A 17,789-nucleotide genomic window follows, 5' to 3' on the forward strand; every position below is an offset into this window, starting at 1 on the left:
CAGATGCATCCGAGTGCGCTCCGCTCCTGCTGCGCGTGGGTCATCGCCACGACAGTCGCTCCCTACAGCCTCCTGCACAGTGGTGGATGTCATTCTCTGCAAGGGTTTGCCTCACCTCAGCCAGGCTGGGACATCTCTTCTCTCCACACCTCGCTCCCTGCCCATCTGTTTGAATGTCTACTACAGCCTAAAGAAAATGGGAAAATGGGAAGGCCCAGAAATCCAAACCGCATTGCGATGCAAGCGTTATGAACAGGGACAGCTGGAGGAGGAGGGGAGGAGCGGGGGGGAAGATTGCTTTAATCCATCCTTTTTTATAAAACAGAAAAACAAATGGAGTCAGGTAGCTTATGTCATAATGATGAACAATATACAAAGCACATGTATAGCAATTATTATAAAACATGTATTTGTAGTGCAAGTCAAAATATAGGGACTCTACTCATACTGGCCAGCTAGAGGGAAACACATGATTCTGAGTGATCAAAAAGAGCCCCAAATTCAAATTCAAAGTCATGAGAGCTGACAGTATTACAGAGTACAAAAATATGGTGAAAATTTACACATTACACATAAAGTACGTAATTTTTTAATAGTTTACAAATAGAGATCTACAGATATGTTTCCAATTAAGCTGGCTTTTACTACCCACCTATTGTAATACTCTAGGTATGGTTACATATACCAAAAGAACAAAAAAAATTCCCATAGCATAGCTATACAGCAACATATTAAGGTCTGAAGATTAGACCAGTACATGTTAAATATTTCACTGGTTTACTAAACTGACATTTTAAATCATTTACAGTAAAAAAAAAAAAATCTTATAGACTTGTCTTTGAGACTGAAACAGAGTGTCCTTTATTAGTAAATTATTCAGTATTTAAAACAAGGGTTTGAGACCTTACAAGAAGCCTCTTTAGGCAGCTGGCATGAAAAATAAGGTATTTTAAAGGCAGTGTTTGTCAGTAATGTAATATCTGATTTCTATTTTAATTGAACTAAACTAACCATTAGTTTTCTGATTCTTTTGAGCTCGTGTTCCTTTAGGCTTTATATGTATTTCTGGCAGCTTATTTGGTCTCCACTTCGTCCACATTGGCTGGTTTTCATTTTTCCAATGGTGATACAGAAATGTTCATTTGATAGTTTTTACACACAAATAAATAATGCACTGTTAACTCTATAACTAAGGGGAATGGGTAGAATGCCTATTGCATAACAATACAGAGAGATCAAGTAAGGCACGGGACAGATACAGCAACTCCACTTCATGGGATTTTCCTGTTTTTTTCCTTTCACATAGTAACACTAACAAATTTCTTCCAGTGTTTATTTTTTAAAAGGTTTCTCTTTTTCTTTAACTTTGCTTCTTGTCTATCTCACACTATGTGTAGGTGAAATGTAGGAAAAAGCCTTCAATGTTTTGCTTCAGATGCCAGTTTAAAAAAAAACAACAAAACAAACTTTCAAACAGTTCAGACTAGTACCGCTTTTTTTTTCTTCTTTTTTTTTTCTTTTAACACTGATGAACTCAGGTTTTTATTTTTCTTTCTTCCCTTCTCACTCTCTCTTTCATTTTTTTTTCCCTTGATTATCTTTATTTTTTATAAACACACGTCATGCTGTTTCAGGGATATCCTTTAGCTGCACTTGCAAGACTTTACAATCATGTTGGAAAGCTGTTCGATTTTGGGTGTTTTTCCAATGTAGTAGAGGATGGTGAGGGGTTCCAAATCCTGGGACACACAGCATGGAGAGGCTGAAGCTTCTGGATTTATGGTGTTATACAAGCTGAGTACCTAGAAGGAGAAACCAAAAAAGAGAGATTAAGGCAGCTACCTCTAATGAGCAAAGTGTTTTCTGTGTCACTTCCTCCCACAGCACCTGAGAGAATGCCCACTGAAAATGGTTTGAAGATACCTGGATTTTAGGGAGTTTTTATGCTTTTCCACTTCAATCTAGTGATCACAATATGCTTGAATTTCCTAACGTTTTGTCCATACAGTCTTAAGCCTCAAAGCAGGTACGTACCTGGAGTCTGCCTCTAGAGTGCTGCCCTTTGAATCAACAGGCACACCCTATTTATGAGTACAGAGGGAATGGAAAGGTTTTTATCTGTTTCTTCAGGCTGCTATTTGGTATTTACAGATTTTGGATTTACAAGTGACCAAAGAGAAGAGAGACCTCTTCAGAGTACAGGCACTTCTCTTCTTTTACCCTCTGGCTATGCTAATTAAGTCCATTAATGCCACCCTGCAAGAACCAGGACTCAAGGTGCAGTTACTCCTGCTGAGAGCCAGATGCATGGAGTTATCACCTACATCACCCTGGATTCCTATGCATGGCTCTCTGCAAGGGAAGTATGTAGGGTTAGCCACTGATGATGCACAGGTGCTCCTGAGGATGCCATTAATGCCTTAGCCAAACACCAAGTGACCTTTTCCTAGAACTTCCACACAACATTTGCAGCTTAGAGAGACAGAAGATCTGTTCAGGACAGCAACACTAACTACTTTATTAGGCAACTTCTGGCTCCTTAGGCAATTATCCAAACCACGTATTTGTGACCATGACAGTTACTCTGCCTCTTTCCTTTAAAAACAAGTCCAGTTCCAAAATGTGTACACCATTACTCCACACCAGCACGGAAACATACCTTATTTATACCTCTGCCTGCTGACATTGCTAACAGTACAATTCACAGACAGTGACAGCTACAAAGGGGTCTGTAAGCTCAGGAAGAACATGGTATCATGGTTTTACCAACCAAAAAGAACTCAAGTTGTGCCTTGGACACAGAGAGTTCTCCCTGCTGGCTGACACTGATCTGTCATTTTAAGGGAGGCTTGAAAAAGGGGAGACATCATTCTTAGTATGGACCCGAGGGTGAAATTCTTACTTTATGACAACTATGATGCAAATGTCTGCCTCTTGCATTTACTGTCTAGACATCCTTAGTGACAGCTGAGAGGAAATTAGCACTTCACAGCAGAATACTACTCATCCTAAGGCAGTTGGCTAAAATACCACATCCAATCCCTAAAAATAAAAAGTCCCATCTCAGACAACTATCATTCGGTTCTTCAATATTCCATACACAAGGTCCCTTCTTCCCATATAAATTTTCAAAGTGTAAGAAAGAATATGTCTTTTGAAATAAAAGGAGGACAGCTATCAGTATGGCAAGTCATAAAAGTAGGTGATGACCAGGTGCTACAACTCAGCCCTTCTGTTACTCTGAAAGTGCCTCCCTCAGTGTCTTTGCTGACTAAACTCATTGTGCCATCTTCCACTCACATCTATATTGAAAGGCCTTTTCCAAGCCACCTCCAAAGGCTGCATACTCACAAGAAGTATTAAATCCAACAATGTGTTCATATCAATGAACACATAAAAGAAAATAAATCTCTGGGCCAGTACATTTCTCCTGCTTCAACACTAGCTTGAGGCCATGGGTAAATCCCTCTATAGGGCCACATTTAATCATCCCTAGTTACTAAGACTAACTCTGGACAATGGTGCTGATGTCATTCCCAGAAACATAACTCAACCTGCAGTTATAAAGCAAAAGCTGAAAATTAGCATATTCATTACTTACTCTGCTGTGCTGAGTATCTGAGCTCCATAAATATGGGCAGGCTCCAGCACAGAAATTAGCATGGTATCCTTTAGGTTCATGAATCCATTTCCAGCCAAGATCCCTCTTGAAGTCAATATAAAGTGGACGCAGACAGCAATTATCCTGCACATTCCTGGGAAATAAAATACAAACACATTGGTCTGAGATGTGACACAAAGACAACACTGGGAATAAAAATAATCCAGTTGCTTGCTCCCTGAATGATCCTTTACAGGCAGGCAGGTCTGAGTCACAAAAATTCTCAACTAAATCAGATCAATAGTAGCTTATGCTGTAACTGAAATTACAGCTATTGCAGGATGCTTGGACATGGCAGGACTTGCTCATACAGACAAAGCTAATGGCTTCCCTGGAGGACTACTCAAGTGTTTTTCTCCAGGTCCTACAGAGGAGACTCTGAGTAGGTGAACAAAATGAAGGTGATAATTTAACTCTAACTATGAGACTAATACATCTGGGAATCATCCCAGATAGAACTGAGCTTCTGCTGTCTAAGGTCACAACAATCTGCCCCTGTCTCTGTGGGATTGGAGACCGCTGGGCAGAGACTTGCTGCACACAGAGCCCAGGTCTGAGAATGAGGGTCTGCATTCTGTATAAATGCCAACTATAAAGAAACATGATAAACAACTGCATGACACCTCCCAGGCTGGTAGGACTGTGTAAGAATACTGGATGTGCAGGCATAGTTACCTAAAACAATAGGCAGCATCTAGAGCACGCTTCTTCCGCCGACTGGGCTGTTGCGACTCAAGTCTGTAGGAGGGTAACAACATTAGCAGAAGATGTGGGGTCTTCCCACTGTATTTTTTCCTATTGGACTTTAAAGCTTTCACATCACCACTGGAATATGTGTAGTCATCAATACCTTCAAAAAATACATTTTGGTGATAAACATTGTGTTGCTTTTTCTTTACAAATTAAATAAACCATCTCTTAAAAAAAATCTCTCAGAAACTGGGCCATGATGGTGTCAGCTGGGCATTTTTACTGGGGAAGTGGGGGCAAATTTCAACCCAAGATGCCTAAGATACAGTTCTCATGTTAGCTATTGTATCAACCCTCCCACATTGACATCTGTTTAATGGCATTTCAGTACATTTACCAGAAACGCTTAAATGAGTAACAGAGAAGGTAATTTCAGTCACTGCATCTTGCGTATCTTAGCTTCAAACGCCCCAAGCAGTGATTCTCTTGTTACTTCAGTCAGAGCAGTACTCCCAGCTTTTAACAGTTATGTACCTTTTAAAACCTTTTAACACACTTAAAGATGCTCTAGATACTCCACCTTCATTTCCCACTCTTACTTCTATCCCATTCATTTCCTCCATCACATTCGCTCCTTTCTGATACTTGTAAATGTCCTGTCTTTCACTGCCACTTTATTTAAATCTGCTAATTTTCCCCAGAAAATCAGTTACTCTTCCTTTTATATGGGCATGGAAAAGACACTGATTAAAGTATTTCTTCTTCAAATGGCAATCTATGGCCTCACATTCTGTATTCTCTTTTAACATTACTGCCTTACTAGCTTCTAATCTGTGGCAATAGCACAGACAAGAGATTCAAGGTATTGGCCTTTCATAGGAGTCACATTATGCCTTTTGTTAAGATCCTTTAGAAAATTAACCTCCCCAACCAGATACTACCATCTAAACAGAACAAAACACACTATTCTTTTCTTAATATATGGAATTCTAGTGACCAAACACCATACTAACTATTTTTTAAATGCACACAATGGCTTTAATCATATGTACAGTACATGTATTTACTTACAGGAAAAAATTCCAATGCAGTGAAACAACGGTTAGAAAGCCTTAATGCTTGACAAGGAATATAGCCAAATACTTGGATCACAAGTGAACCAAATCATGATACAGTTCAATAAATGAGAACTTCAGGAATAGAATTTAGGTTAAAATTGGTTCTAATATAACTATAGATTCATGTGTGATGGTGGATGGTAATTGTAGTATAGTCAATTAAATATAATTTTTCTTTGTGAAACTGAAAGCTTAATGGCTTAGAAACACAAGAGAGCTTATACAACCTCGATATATTTACTTCATATCACCTTGCCTGCTGTCCATAAAAAGCACATATATTCTCACTACACATCTTTTTATTTTTTAATGCCCACTCATTCCAATCAATTCAACTAAGTCTGACTTATTGCACTAGTAGGATGGAGAGCAAAACATTTACTTTGAAAATATTCAGCTATTTTCTCATTACTATCTAATAGTGGATGGCAAACTATGCAAGAGTCTTCACTAAATCCAAAATTCTATGTATATCCTGTGAGCATGCTGCAAACTGTAACACAGACTCTTGAGGACACCAAAGCTGCATGCATGGAATGAGACAACTTTTTCATGCCTTATGATTTTAGAATTATTCAGGTGATATAGTTTTACCCTTGCAACTTTAGTACCATTTCCTACCAGCTGAGAATGACAATTCTCAAATTAGCAAGTTTTCAATCAGCTGAATGCCATTTAGGAGACAGAAATAGCTTTTTGTTTCTGCCCTCAATTAGTACATACCACAGCATTTTAAAAAGTTGGAGTTTTTTTCTTTAATTACCTGCAAATCTTGCTTCAAGCTCCTCACTTTTATTTGGGATGATGTAATTATTGGAAGGCACAAAGGTACAGCATGGACAATGTAAGCTTATCTTAAATCCAAGATTCCTGTCTGCAAAACATAAAAGTGAGTGGAGTTGGTTTTTACACGTGGAATGACTCTGAAATACTCCTAAGTTAATGGAGAAGTAGCTGGGGCAGGAGTGAAGGCAAAGAGCACTTTTTGTCACCTCTGTGATGGAGCCATTCATGTACAGCCTCAGTGACATCAAAAGACAACCATTCTCCTTCAGCTCTTGTTTTAACTACTTTGCTGTCGATATAGCGCTGTCCTGGTGATGATAATTCTTTAGATTTTAAAACCTGTAAGAAACAGCAAATAAGATTGCCTACAGGTTAATATTTACCTGGTTGTTTTTAAAATGGATCACTAACATTGGAAAATAGCATATTACAGTTGAAACCTCTATGCAGCAGATGAACATTCATGCACATTTTCAGAAAGAATCTTCTTAGGATGTGTAAGGAGAACAATATAAAAACACCCTAATGAAATCAGCTTAGGCTCCCAAGCAAAACACACCATCACATATTCCTTTGTGAGAGAAATTACACAGAAAGAACTGCCCTGAAAACTTATCCTGTAATACAAGTGCTGGTGAAGAGATCACAGTAATCATCAAAAGAAGCTATTTTACCTTCTTCAGTAATACTTACACCGGCTAGAGCATAAGATGCCAAAGTCCAGGCTGTACAATGTAGTCTGTGCACTGAAGATATTACATTGTTCTCCTATAACTAACCTATGGTACTGCCTTATTCATGCTTTTAGCCTTCCCTCTGATTTCAGGTACTAATCATACATTAAAGAGATGGCCATGCACAGATTTGTTCCAACAGGTGAGGCTGCTTCCAACCAAACTTTGATATAGGCTGTATTTGCATTTTTGTCAAATGTTTCAGCAAAGCTTCTACTGACCAAGCAACAAAAAATACCTGAACAAAAGAAACCCAGGCCCTGCATGACCAGATTTTCAAGTGTCTAAAGTCCTCCTCATTCCAGGCAAACAATTCAGTGAGTGCCTTCCCATATACAAGCATGGCCTGCTATTATTTATCCTAACTGTAGGACAAAAACAATTGGACTTCTGGCTGTTAACAGGTCTCCAGATTTCTGATTGTTACTCTGTTGATAGGTTTGTGACACAGGGAGCTGGAATGCCATGCAACATTAAGTCAACTCCAATCAAGATACCACATGATAACATCACTTTGTAACTTTTGGCATGCCAGCCATGCAACTTCATATTTTGTTTCAGGTTTTTCCTTTCTGTAAGCACCCAAGTCCATTTCCAAAGGAGTAACTGACAACATCTCATTGTTTCTTCCTATTTTCTCAGCCCAGAACAACCTGACATCTAGCAAGCACTGCTGTAATAAAATAATGGTGAAACCGCATAATATATGTAAAGAAAAATATTTCAAAAGAGGTGTGAAACTATGTCATCATGATAAAATCAGGCTTTTCATAATTAAACAGGCTTGAAAAGCCCCAATTCTGTCCAGCAAGTGGATTCAGCATGTAGAGTCTCCCTGTTTATTGCAAAGCAGTGCTGGATCTCTCATAGGCCAACACTGTGGCTCCTACAATAACATTTGTCTTATGAAAAGAACAGCAACATGACAAGCTCTTTGTCTTCTTTCTGATCAACACATTTAGCAAAAAGCCATGAGAAGATGTTGGTTCAAGTCCAGAAGATTACTAAGGGCCCTTGGTAGGCGACGCCGAGTTCCCCAGTAGAAACTAAGGGCACTCCAACAGTGAACATTGGGACTCCTTTTTATGAGGTAACCTTCAAACAAAGTGTCTGAACAACTGTTTACATAGAGTCTGGCAGCAGCAAGGGGACTACCACTGCTAAGAAGTGCCAGAGGGATGAGAGAATCAGTAATCAATGCTGGGAAAGTCCCAGAGAAGTACAAATATAACTTTGCCTTCCCTTTGGTCTTTATCAGGTCAAGTGTTTCTGAGGATGTAATGCAGCTGTCATTCTGCAAGGATGCGTTTGGGTTGGGGGGTGGGGGGTGTGAGGCAAATGGGACACAAGAACTTGGCTCATTTCTCTTCCTTTCTGCACAGTCATATCTTTCCAAAGACTCCAGAAACTGCATACCTCAGTTTTGGCAGTGATGTAAGAACTAAAAGTAAGCAATGTGCCAAAAGCAATCTCCTGATGTTAACTATAATTGGTCTTAGACATATTCTGAAGACACAGCTGTGCCTTGGCATCAAAAATAAATTTATTTATTCTAGTCTTTTTCCCAATTGCTACCAAAAGACAGAGTCAAGGCCTGTTAGTGTGTACCTGGAATAAAAGACATTTGTAAAAGTACAAGAAATCATCACTGCATGTATCCAATGGTCCAAGGAAAATCCATCCCCATTGTTGAGCCGAATGACAAGAAAATGCTTCTGAGCTGTATGCCACTGTGGGACAGGATGGATACCATGGATTAAAAGAGCTGGATATTATCCATCCTATGGTACCTACAATGTCTGAGAGTAAAGTTTCTCTCCATGTTGTTTACACAGCATGTTCAGGAAGAAAATTATAAAGAATGAGGTAAATAGTCACAAACTAAGTATGACATAATTTCCACAACTGACACCATGGGTTAAACAGGCACTGGCAGTTCTTAAGCAAAAAGCTGTTAAGTGAGAAGAGTGTTACACTAAGTGAAATTAACTTCAATCTCCTCTTGGGTTAAGTATCTTTATAGTGTTAGGGTGATGTATGATGTTAACAACCTGAGTACTTGTAAGCAAGAATGATCTTCTAGCCCCACCATTTCAATTTTCCCTTCTTCTTCTCCTACATTGTTCCAAGTGTGGAAAGCTAATGGAAGATAAAATCCTAGACTGGATCCTCAGAGTCCATTTCCTCCCACAAATTAATCTGATTAAGTTTCTTTTCCTACACTGCTTTTTATTTCCATCCACACTGAAGCAATTGCACTCTATATGGGGGTAAACAACAGGGCCTTTTTGTAGGAATGTCTCAGAAATTTTTACAGCTACAATATATTCTTCAAATGAGTCTTCCAGAAATCACTACATGAAATAAGCATTTAGGTTCTCTCTGCCATTTCCCCACTTTGGTTTACTTCTTTTTACTTTGCCCTACATTTCTGGTTTTAACCTTCCCCATCAGCAACACACCTTTTTCTTCCAATACACCCTCAAGCCTATATCCTCAATGAAAAACTTATCTTTCACCATTTCCAGTCCTTTATTCCTACTAGATCAACTAATTTAGTTTCAAAAAAGAATAAAAGCCTTTTCTGTGCCTTGCAGCTTTTGTGCTTGAAAGCTTGTCTACTTCTTCCAACCACACTGATTGGTCTTAGAAGAGATATTACCTTCACCTATAAACATTGCCTTGCCTTACCTATAAACACCACTTCACCTTCATGCTTAGCCCATCACAACCACATCAAACACTGATATCAGAACTGCTGCTGCACAGCTTGTACCTGCAGGAGCTAAACGAAAGCCTTTGTGCAAACGTTTTCAGTGCACTAAAAGTATTAAAAGAAGGCAAGGGAAAAAAAGAAAATTCACAGAAGAGAAAATCAACTGAGTTAAACTTCCCCTTTAATCCTTTCTTACTTCCTTCTGGCACCTTACCCAACCGCTCCCTCTTGAAGAGGTAGGAAGAGTTTGCTCTGACTACAAGCCATGATGTGGAAGGCAAAGGTTTTCCGGTGGGGGAATCCTGTGTATCACTCACTGCGTGCAGACACAGATCCCATCATTTGCATGAGCAGGAGACAGAGTTTCCACACAGGCAGCCCCACCTCCCCCGCTGAGGAGGGACACATCCCAACACCCACAGGTATAAGCACAGTGATGCACAATGGCTGCACACGTACAGCTGTGAGCATGCACACCTGCACACACTTCGGAGACAGCTCAAAGCCAACAAATGCGGGTTCTGGACATGAGGATGTCTGTCCAGGGATATCTGCTCTCTTGGTCTTGCTTCCACTGCCTGTTATAACAAATGATTACACGGGAACATACACATACAGTCACATGCTGTGGGGATGAGCTGAATTGGAAGAAGTGTTACCAAAAGGTGATCCACCAGACTTCTAGACCAGTATACAGACTCATTTTCATTCAGTAGCAATGACCTAAATTCTAAGAACAATTTCAGGTTTTTTCTGCCGCGTTTTTGTATGTGATTCCTCCCTTTCACAGGAAAACCACAACTAAAACACTTCTTAATCTTCTCTTGACCAGTGTCTTGCACACTGCCTTCAACCTACCTTCTATGCCCACTGCTAACCTACCTCTCATACACCTTTTTTTCAATTCTGAGGCTTCTTGAAAACACCTGGTGAAAAAATAATCTTACAAATACTTATGAGGAGTTTCTAGATATGACATATGGACAGCTACTGCCAGCAGATCAAGGTGAAACAAACACATGAATAAATGAATAATGCAGTTAATTGCAGGAAATGGCTCACGAAGAAGCCAGATGCAAACAAAGCATTGCTCCTTTTTGTACAGCTCCGTATGTTTAGGAAGCCCAGATGGGGATCTTGGTGATGACAGCACTCACATGCCACCCTCATAAGGCCTGCCAGGTTTCTGGTATTTTACAAATCCTGTTGAAATCTACTCTTCGTTCTGCTCAGTGTTCTGGGGGAGAACCTCTGCTTGGCTGGCAGGGACTTGGCTCTGCTCCTCTTCATCCATTAGAGGAGGCTGACCCATGATGTTATCTTGAAAGCATATCCTAAATCACTGTGACCAGGGCACTCAGCAGTGAAAAATTTTAGTTTTGTCACAAACTGGTTTCAGAAGAATGAGGAGTTTCCAGAAAACACTGCTTTGTAAATGACTTCTGTCACTTGCTATCCCTATTTTTCAGACTAACTGGAAAGCATTAATGGTTCCTTTTTTTTAAAAATTTAAGTATCAAGTAGCTAAAATCTTCATTCAAATACTGGAGGATGAAACTGTTTATTTATAGGCACACATATTTATACCCTCAAGAAACTATCACACAGTTCTGAGTATAAAAGGATAAGGATTATCTTAGTCTGTATTTTATAAACTGTAAAGTACACTGAGAACATGACATAATTCATGATAACAAACAAAGCAGAATGCTTGCAAAATTAGCAGAAACATGACTTCTTTAAAGAACGGGGCATATCAAAAGTTGACATGAGCAGAGCAGCAGCACTCGGCGTCAGTGCAATTAAACTGGTTCAAAAACAAACTCAGAAAAACTACTATGCCCACGACTGTTAAAACAAACATTATTTTGCTCAAAGTTTCCTTCGCCTACTCCCCCACTCATATATTTAGGCAGCTAAAGCAGGGGATAACTGAATCAACACATTAGTGTATGTATTCTAGACAATAACCACTGACAGCAGACGCCAGAACAGCCCGTCTTCGTGACTCATTACAGAGCTAAAAGGAAAAAATTTGACACAAAGATACACTGGTTCTTTCAAATAACTAGAGCCCCAGAACAGCAACTTGTTTAGCTCATTTCAGATTTGGTATTCTGCCCAATAACTCCTTCTAGTCTTCTACCGTCACCACAATCAGATGCAGAAGAATGGGAAAATTACAGTTAAGTATAATTTACAGTGGAGTAGTTTTGGCTAATAAATTCTCCACCTCCTCAGCAAGCAAACAAACAAAAAAACAAATGTGGTTCAGCACTGATGATACACAGGCTGATGCATCAATGACATACATCTGCTGCAGCCAAGAAAACTAAGAGCATTTTATAGCTGGGTTTGGGAATTATGGTCACCAACTCTTTGGAATTATTTTTGGTGACTTACAGTTTCTTGAAACAAGTTGATGAACTTTCCAAACATAGTATTAAGATCATATGGCCACTTAAAAATATCTATCCTATTTCCTGCATTGCCTTGGAACTTGAAATGGTCACTGCTATCAGCCAGTGTGGGTTCTGCATTCACTGAACAGCAGTAAATATGGCATTATCTTGTGAAAACCTGCTATTAATCTGTCTTTCCTCTCCATTCATTCTGGACTGTCTGATCTCCTCCCTCCAGATCCTGCTGCCCCCCTGATAACTTCCTTCCTTCCCTTCCCTTCCCTGTCATTTCAGACTCCTGTGATGTTCTTGTGTACTACAACATCTTGGCAGGCTCACTACTCTTTCTCTTACTTACCAGTCATTCTCCATGATTTCCATTGGTACTTCACGGCCCTTTAAAAAATAATAGAAATAACCTGACATGTGCTTGTAAGTTTAAAGCAACTAAGCCCAAACAATGAGATCCAGTGGTAAATGAGGTGCTTATGCTGGTTAACATGAGAGCAAAGATAAGTTCAACTATGCACACCATGGCTGAAAACCACCATTTAGGATGACCTTTCCTGAACCAGAAGAAACTGCAGGAGACTCCAGCCTAACTCTTCATACTGGAATGACCAGATTTCCAGGGTCTGCATACACAGCTGCTGGGAGTTTCCAAATTCTTATGTACTATTCACCCTACTGAAAGATTCACTCACTGCCTGGTTCCAGATTTCAAAGGTCTCCTCGGACAGCTCTCAGGGACTTCAGCCAGCTCTTTCTGGAACTTACAGTTAACAAATGGCCATGCTAATTATCAATCCTTTCTCATTCACTGTTTTAATCTGAGGCCTTTGATCCTATTTTGGACACAAGGAAAAGCAAATCCTTGATTCTGCTGCAAACCTCTCCAGTTTATTACTCATTATATGTGAAAACATATGGCGTAAAGTGCAAAGCTTCCATATAGTACCTTTTGCCAGATAATTGGGAATCTACTGGCTATCAAAATCTTAGCTGCTTCTAAGTGCAAGAGACCAGCTTTTTAAAAAAATCTCAGTGCGAGTTTTTAAGCTCTTCTTGTAGCCACTCCTGCAAAGGAGTAATTCAGACTCTGCCTTCAGTGCAATGGAATTAAAAGGGCTTTACAGTCCCCCTGCTTATCAATGAAGTCTTTCCATTACTTGCAATGGTCTCCGAATCAGGCTCAAACTGAGGGCAGAATCTTTAGAGACTACTATATGAGATGAAGAGTTCCTGCCAAAATACAAAGAAAGGTATGGAGTACTTGCCAAAGTTTGTAAAAAACCCATAGGTCTCTGATCCATCTGCTCAGAACTTGCCAGACACGTTCTTCATGCAAACTTGCAAATAAAAAGAACATATTGCACACATAACCCAACCGCTTTTATATCTGGATGGGCTACAGCTGCAGAAGGATTCTCTTACAGTGCTGGCTGATGCTCACTTAAAGGTAAAAGAAGGTGAAGTGTGAGGCAGGCAAAGAGATGAGCACTTAAGCAGGTCAGAAAGGAAGTCAAGTGTGTCATGGAATCACTGTGACTGACTTGTTGCATCACCCTGCAGTGAGGGGATGAGCTCTGGGAAGAGAATGGATCCCGGGAAGGGATTTCCTCTCCATTTGTTCCCCAAGCAGGGCCTTCTTCCTGATACTGAAAATACATGTGCAGTGCAAGATGGGGACAGAGCCCTGAGGCCGTCCAGACTGATTTATGTTTCAGCAGGCAGGAAGACTCTGCATTGTTTAAGCAATAAACAAGAACGGAGGGTCTGGGGTCCTTCTCCTGCAAGATTCTGAAATATTGAGGGCAATTTCCTGCCATTTGGGAGATTGTAAGATAGCTCCAAAGAAAGATTTTACATAAAATGAAGCAAAACAAAAAAATCCCGTAAACTTATCTAGCCTTTAGCTTTAACTTGCCAAAGGCACATTATGTTTTATTAAAGTATCAACAAAGAGGAGCCAAAGTCAACAGAAACAGAGTGGGCTCTCCTGTCTTCTAGCCAAACCTCCCAGATCCTGCAGGGTACTCCTGTGTTCATCTCCCCTTTAAGCACAGGTCTCCTAAGCCCTTTTCTCTTCCTTGGTCCTGTCCCTGACAGTCATATCTCATCTTCATGTGCATTTTACTACGTTTTGGCATGCAGCTTTCTTGGCTAAATGAGTATTTGGACACAGTAGTTTCTCCAATATGTTGTCTTCTTCCACAAGTCCCTCCTCTTTCTTCCTTTCCTCTTGCCTGTCTTGTTCCCTGCATCTCACAGCTCTCTTTGTAATTTTCTCCTCCCACCGCCTACAGGTTTCCACCCAAACCACTCCCATCCTCCTCCATTTTCTCCCATCACCTATTCTTCTTCAAGTAGGCTTCTCTCCAACAAAACTTCACATTGTTTCCTACACCTCCCCTGAACAGGAACACCACCTTTCCCCCTCCAACAGACTCTCTAGCACATGGCCAACCTGATGTTCCTTAGCCCAGTGACTACCACGCCAAGCTGCTTGGTTCAAACTTCCTCTTGTCCTAGCATCATGTAGGCTTGGCTACCCCAACAAATGCTAGCCCAAAGAGCAGGGACCCAAACCTAGCTGTTGTTTTCAGACCCATGGCCTGCATTCCCACGCCTCCAATAACGTACAGGCACCACAAATGGCAAAACAGCCATCTGTGGCCCGCATTTCTACACATGGCAGTGTCCAGCTGAGAAATACACCCTGGCCCTTGCCAGGAGCTGATGGAAATATTATATATTCCTTCAAGTTGTCTTCAGTAACTGCTCTATTCCTGGCAAGAGGCAGGTGCATCCGAGATGTGCTCCCAAATTACAGTGAAGATGACGCAGCCATAAATACTTCCCCCTCACACTCACAGAGTATTTGCCAAAGGTACTCTAGATATGGTCTTCAATGTACTGACAACTTTTTGTAGGGCATACAGTATTTGGAACCAGAAAAAGGGGATTCTGGAATAAGGAGAAAACATCAATTCAATTGAAATAGACTGCAAATGAACTTCCTCTGGTCCTGAGCTGTGGCTGGGGGAAAGCAAAGGAGTTTGGTAAAGTAGAATGTTATTACATCCACATCTTATACTGAGTTTGGCACTTCAGAGAACACTGTTTTTATGCCATTCAACATAACCTCATAACCCTTCAGAATGCAAGAGTCTGGTTTCAGGATAGCAATAAATAAATTGTGAGATCCAAATGCACTACTTTAGATGCGGGTCACAGCGATGGCAGTCAATTATAACCAAGTGCCCCAGGTGATATCTGTAATACAGACATCCTGCACCAGCTCAGAGCCACAAATCCTGCTTCGTGGTATTTTCTTCCGTGGCATTAGAGACAGCCCTTTCTGGCAAGAAAAGAGAGCAAGGCCCCTCTGCTCCTGATTACACGGAGATCAGCCTTAAGGATCTCTGTTGCAGTCAGTGTAAATTGCCTGAGATTTGCACCGAGGAGATTTGGCCCAAATCTATAGTAGCTCACTCTAAACGTATTCCCCAACTGAAAAACAAGACAAAACACTGTGTGAATTGAAAGTATTTGAACAACCAACTGTGGTTTAAATTTAAATCTGACTCATAATGGAGTAGTATGTTCCACAGCATCTTCCTCCTCATACCTCCAAGCAGGAAGAGAGACCCTGGAGGAAGTGGGGGTTACTACCAGCTAGAGGACAGACAGTTCTTGCTAGACCCTGAGCAAGCTCCATGGGAGCTCTGAACATGGACTGAGCCCTCCCCAAAATGGAAAGACGAAAGGTCTGCTCCTGTTTGCTTCAAATTCTTCACTGCAATCTGATGTGTCCCCCCCAGCTTTAACCTGGCACTGTTCATTTGCCCCAACCCTTGTTCTGATCCATCCTGTAGGTACATCCCTCCCATCACAGCCTCTCAGATAACCCCACCCACAGCAGCCTCAGATAACGATGACAATAAAACACAGCCCTTCTGCTGCACTTTTTGTGATGCTTTATGATGTGTTAACAAAACATGGCACTGCTTCCACAGGAAGTAATTATTACTTGTTATAGTTTGACTGCCTGTACATAATAAAAATACCTTAAACCCAATATGACAGCACTCTCTGAAAGATGTCTTTTCACCCTGTAAGGGTTTCCACTTGTTCTGATTTGCAGTGGTACCTATTTGTTTTTTGGAATGCTTATTCATAAAAGACAAGGCTTTTTTTGAAGGGTGCAGGGACTTTATTCATAAATACAGAAGCACCTTAATAAAAGAAAGATGTGATGAAGTCTTCAAAGCAGGCAAGAAAACTGATGAACAAAGACATTCCCATAACAACTGAGATTTATCTGATCAAATTCCAATAAAGCCTGCATTTGGCATAAATCTTTAAAAACATAGCAAAGGCCACTGGAGGATGCTAAAACTTGTTTATTTAATATTATTCCTCCTCCCTTCCCCAAAAGCACTTTATCCTCTTAATATTTTCTGAAGTCTTGGTGCATGCTGGGAAGTGCATTGAGCGAGCAAGGCACAGCGAGAGGACAGGAGAAGCGCACCTTGTCTAAGGTCACGCCGCTTCCTTCCTTCACTTCAGCTTCCCACTCTCCAACGTGCTGATGATCAGCAGTATAACCAGATTATGCCTCTCTTTTGGGCAGAAGAAACCACAGAAAAGGTGGTGCCTTTAAAGAATTTAATTCTCTGCAGCTTCACTTAACCAGAGCCAAGAAGAGACAGAAGCTTTCATACCAGCCTTATAAAAGTATCTTAATTTCTACTTCTGTTAGTTTTATTGTTTTCCATCTTAAGACTACTTAGTATGTGCACTGTACTTCCCATCTGTGCATGAACACACAGATGGTACTGACTAATCCTTAAATATCAAGAGAAGTTTTCTGCATGAAAACAGACATTTTCTGCACATAGGGATTACTACTTGCCCATTGGCTCTGTGGATGCATGCAGGGCACCTCCATGAGAATTAATCTCTAGGATTCACTGCCTGGAGAAATCCAGATGGCAGAAAACCTGGCAAGCAGATTCATAATCACTCACTCCCAGCATAAATATGATGGGCACTCTCGGCTCCAGCTCAGGCTCTGAGGTGGGAACAGGGTCCTGCTGCTTCTGCAGCGCCAAGGGCCAGGAACAAGGGGCCACAGCCCTGGTTCACCATGCCAAGCAGCCCCAGACTGCCTTCCTGGAGTCAGTGCAAACAAGGGCTGTAGGAAAACACAAAGTCCCCTTCTGATGTGGTTTGGAAAAGGGAGCCAAGTACAGCCTGAGGAAAGCTTAGCTGAAAAGGTGCCGTTTTGCATTTCTTCTTTCATTTTAAGGGGTAGATCTGTAAGGTCAGAGGACCACACAAAGAAAGAATCAGGCGGAGAAACAAAATATTTATATTCTGCTTGCTTCTTTTTTCAATTTACCCTTCACATCTGTCTCTAGCTGTTCCTAAAATAGTTCTTCAGAATAACGTCCCTTCTGCATCAGTGGTATATATGCTACTACTAAACTGCCACTGGACTAAATCAGAAAGCTCTTGGAGGGCAATTAGAAGATGTGCACATGTTCAGGGACTATCTCAGTGAACCACAAGAGAGCTCTGATTCTCCCCAGAAGGCTTCTGCCTTCTGCCCCTCTTCTCCTGAGAAAGACAAGGGGACAAAGGAATAACCATTCCATGGAACTGCAGGTATGAGAG

The 17,789-nt window shown here is 40.8% G+C and overlaps 1 protein-coding gene across 2 annotated transcripts in view; it reads right to left on the minus strand.

Moving 5' to 3' along the window:
* Window positions 1–382: 382 nt before the first annotated feature.
* The window catches only part of TGFB2 (transforming growth factor beta 2), a 58,306-nt gene continuing 40,899 nt past the window's right edge, over window positions 383–17,789 (minus strand). Inside the window, exons 3-7 of one of the 2 annotated variants that reach the window (XR_010997551.1) lie at window positions 6,462–6,594; window positions 6,233–6,343; window positions 4,337–4,399; window positions 3,602–3,755; window positions 383–1,802 (exon numbers count right to left, since the gene is read on the minus strand). Coding sequence is in view for 1 of the 2 variants with exons in the window: in XM_068185628.1 (XP_068041729.1) it covers window positions 1,644–1,802; window positions 3,602–3,755; window positions 4,337–4,511; window positions 6,233–6,343; window positions 6,462–6,594 (732 nt within the window). In the remaining variant the exon portion in view is untranslated. Of the gene's footprint in view, window positions 1,803–3,601; window positions 3,756–4,336; window positions 4,512–6,232; window positions 6,344–6,461; window positions 6,595–17,789 lie in introns of both variants that reach the window. The other variant, XM_068185628.1, reaches the window with a different exon arrangement.

Source organism: Anomalospiza imberbis, chromosome 3 (genome assembly GCF_031753505.1).
Source record: "Anomalospiza imberbis isolate Cuckoo-Finch-1a 21T00152 chromosome 3, ASM3175350v1, whole genome shotgun sequence".
Classification (NCBI taxonomy): Eukaryota; Metazoa; Chordata; class Aves; order Passeriformes; family Viduidae; genus Anomalospiza; species Anomalospiza imberbis.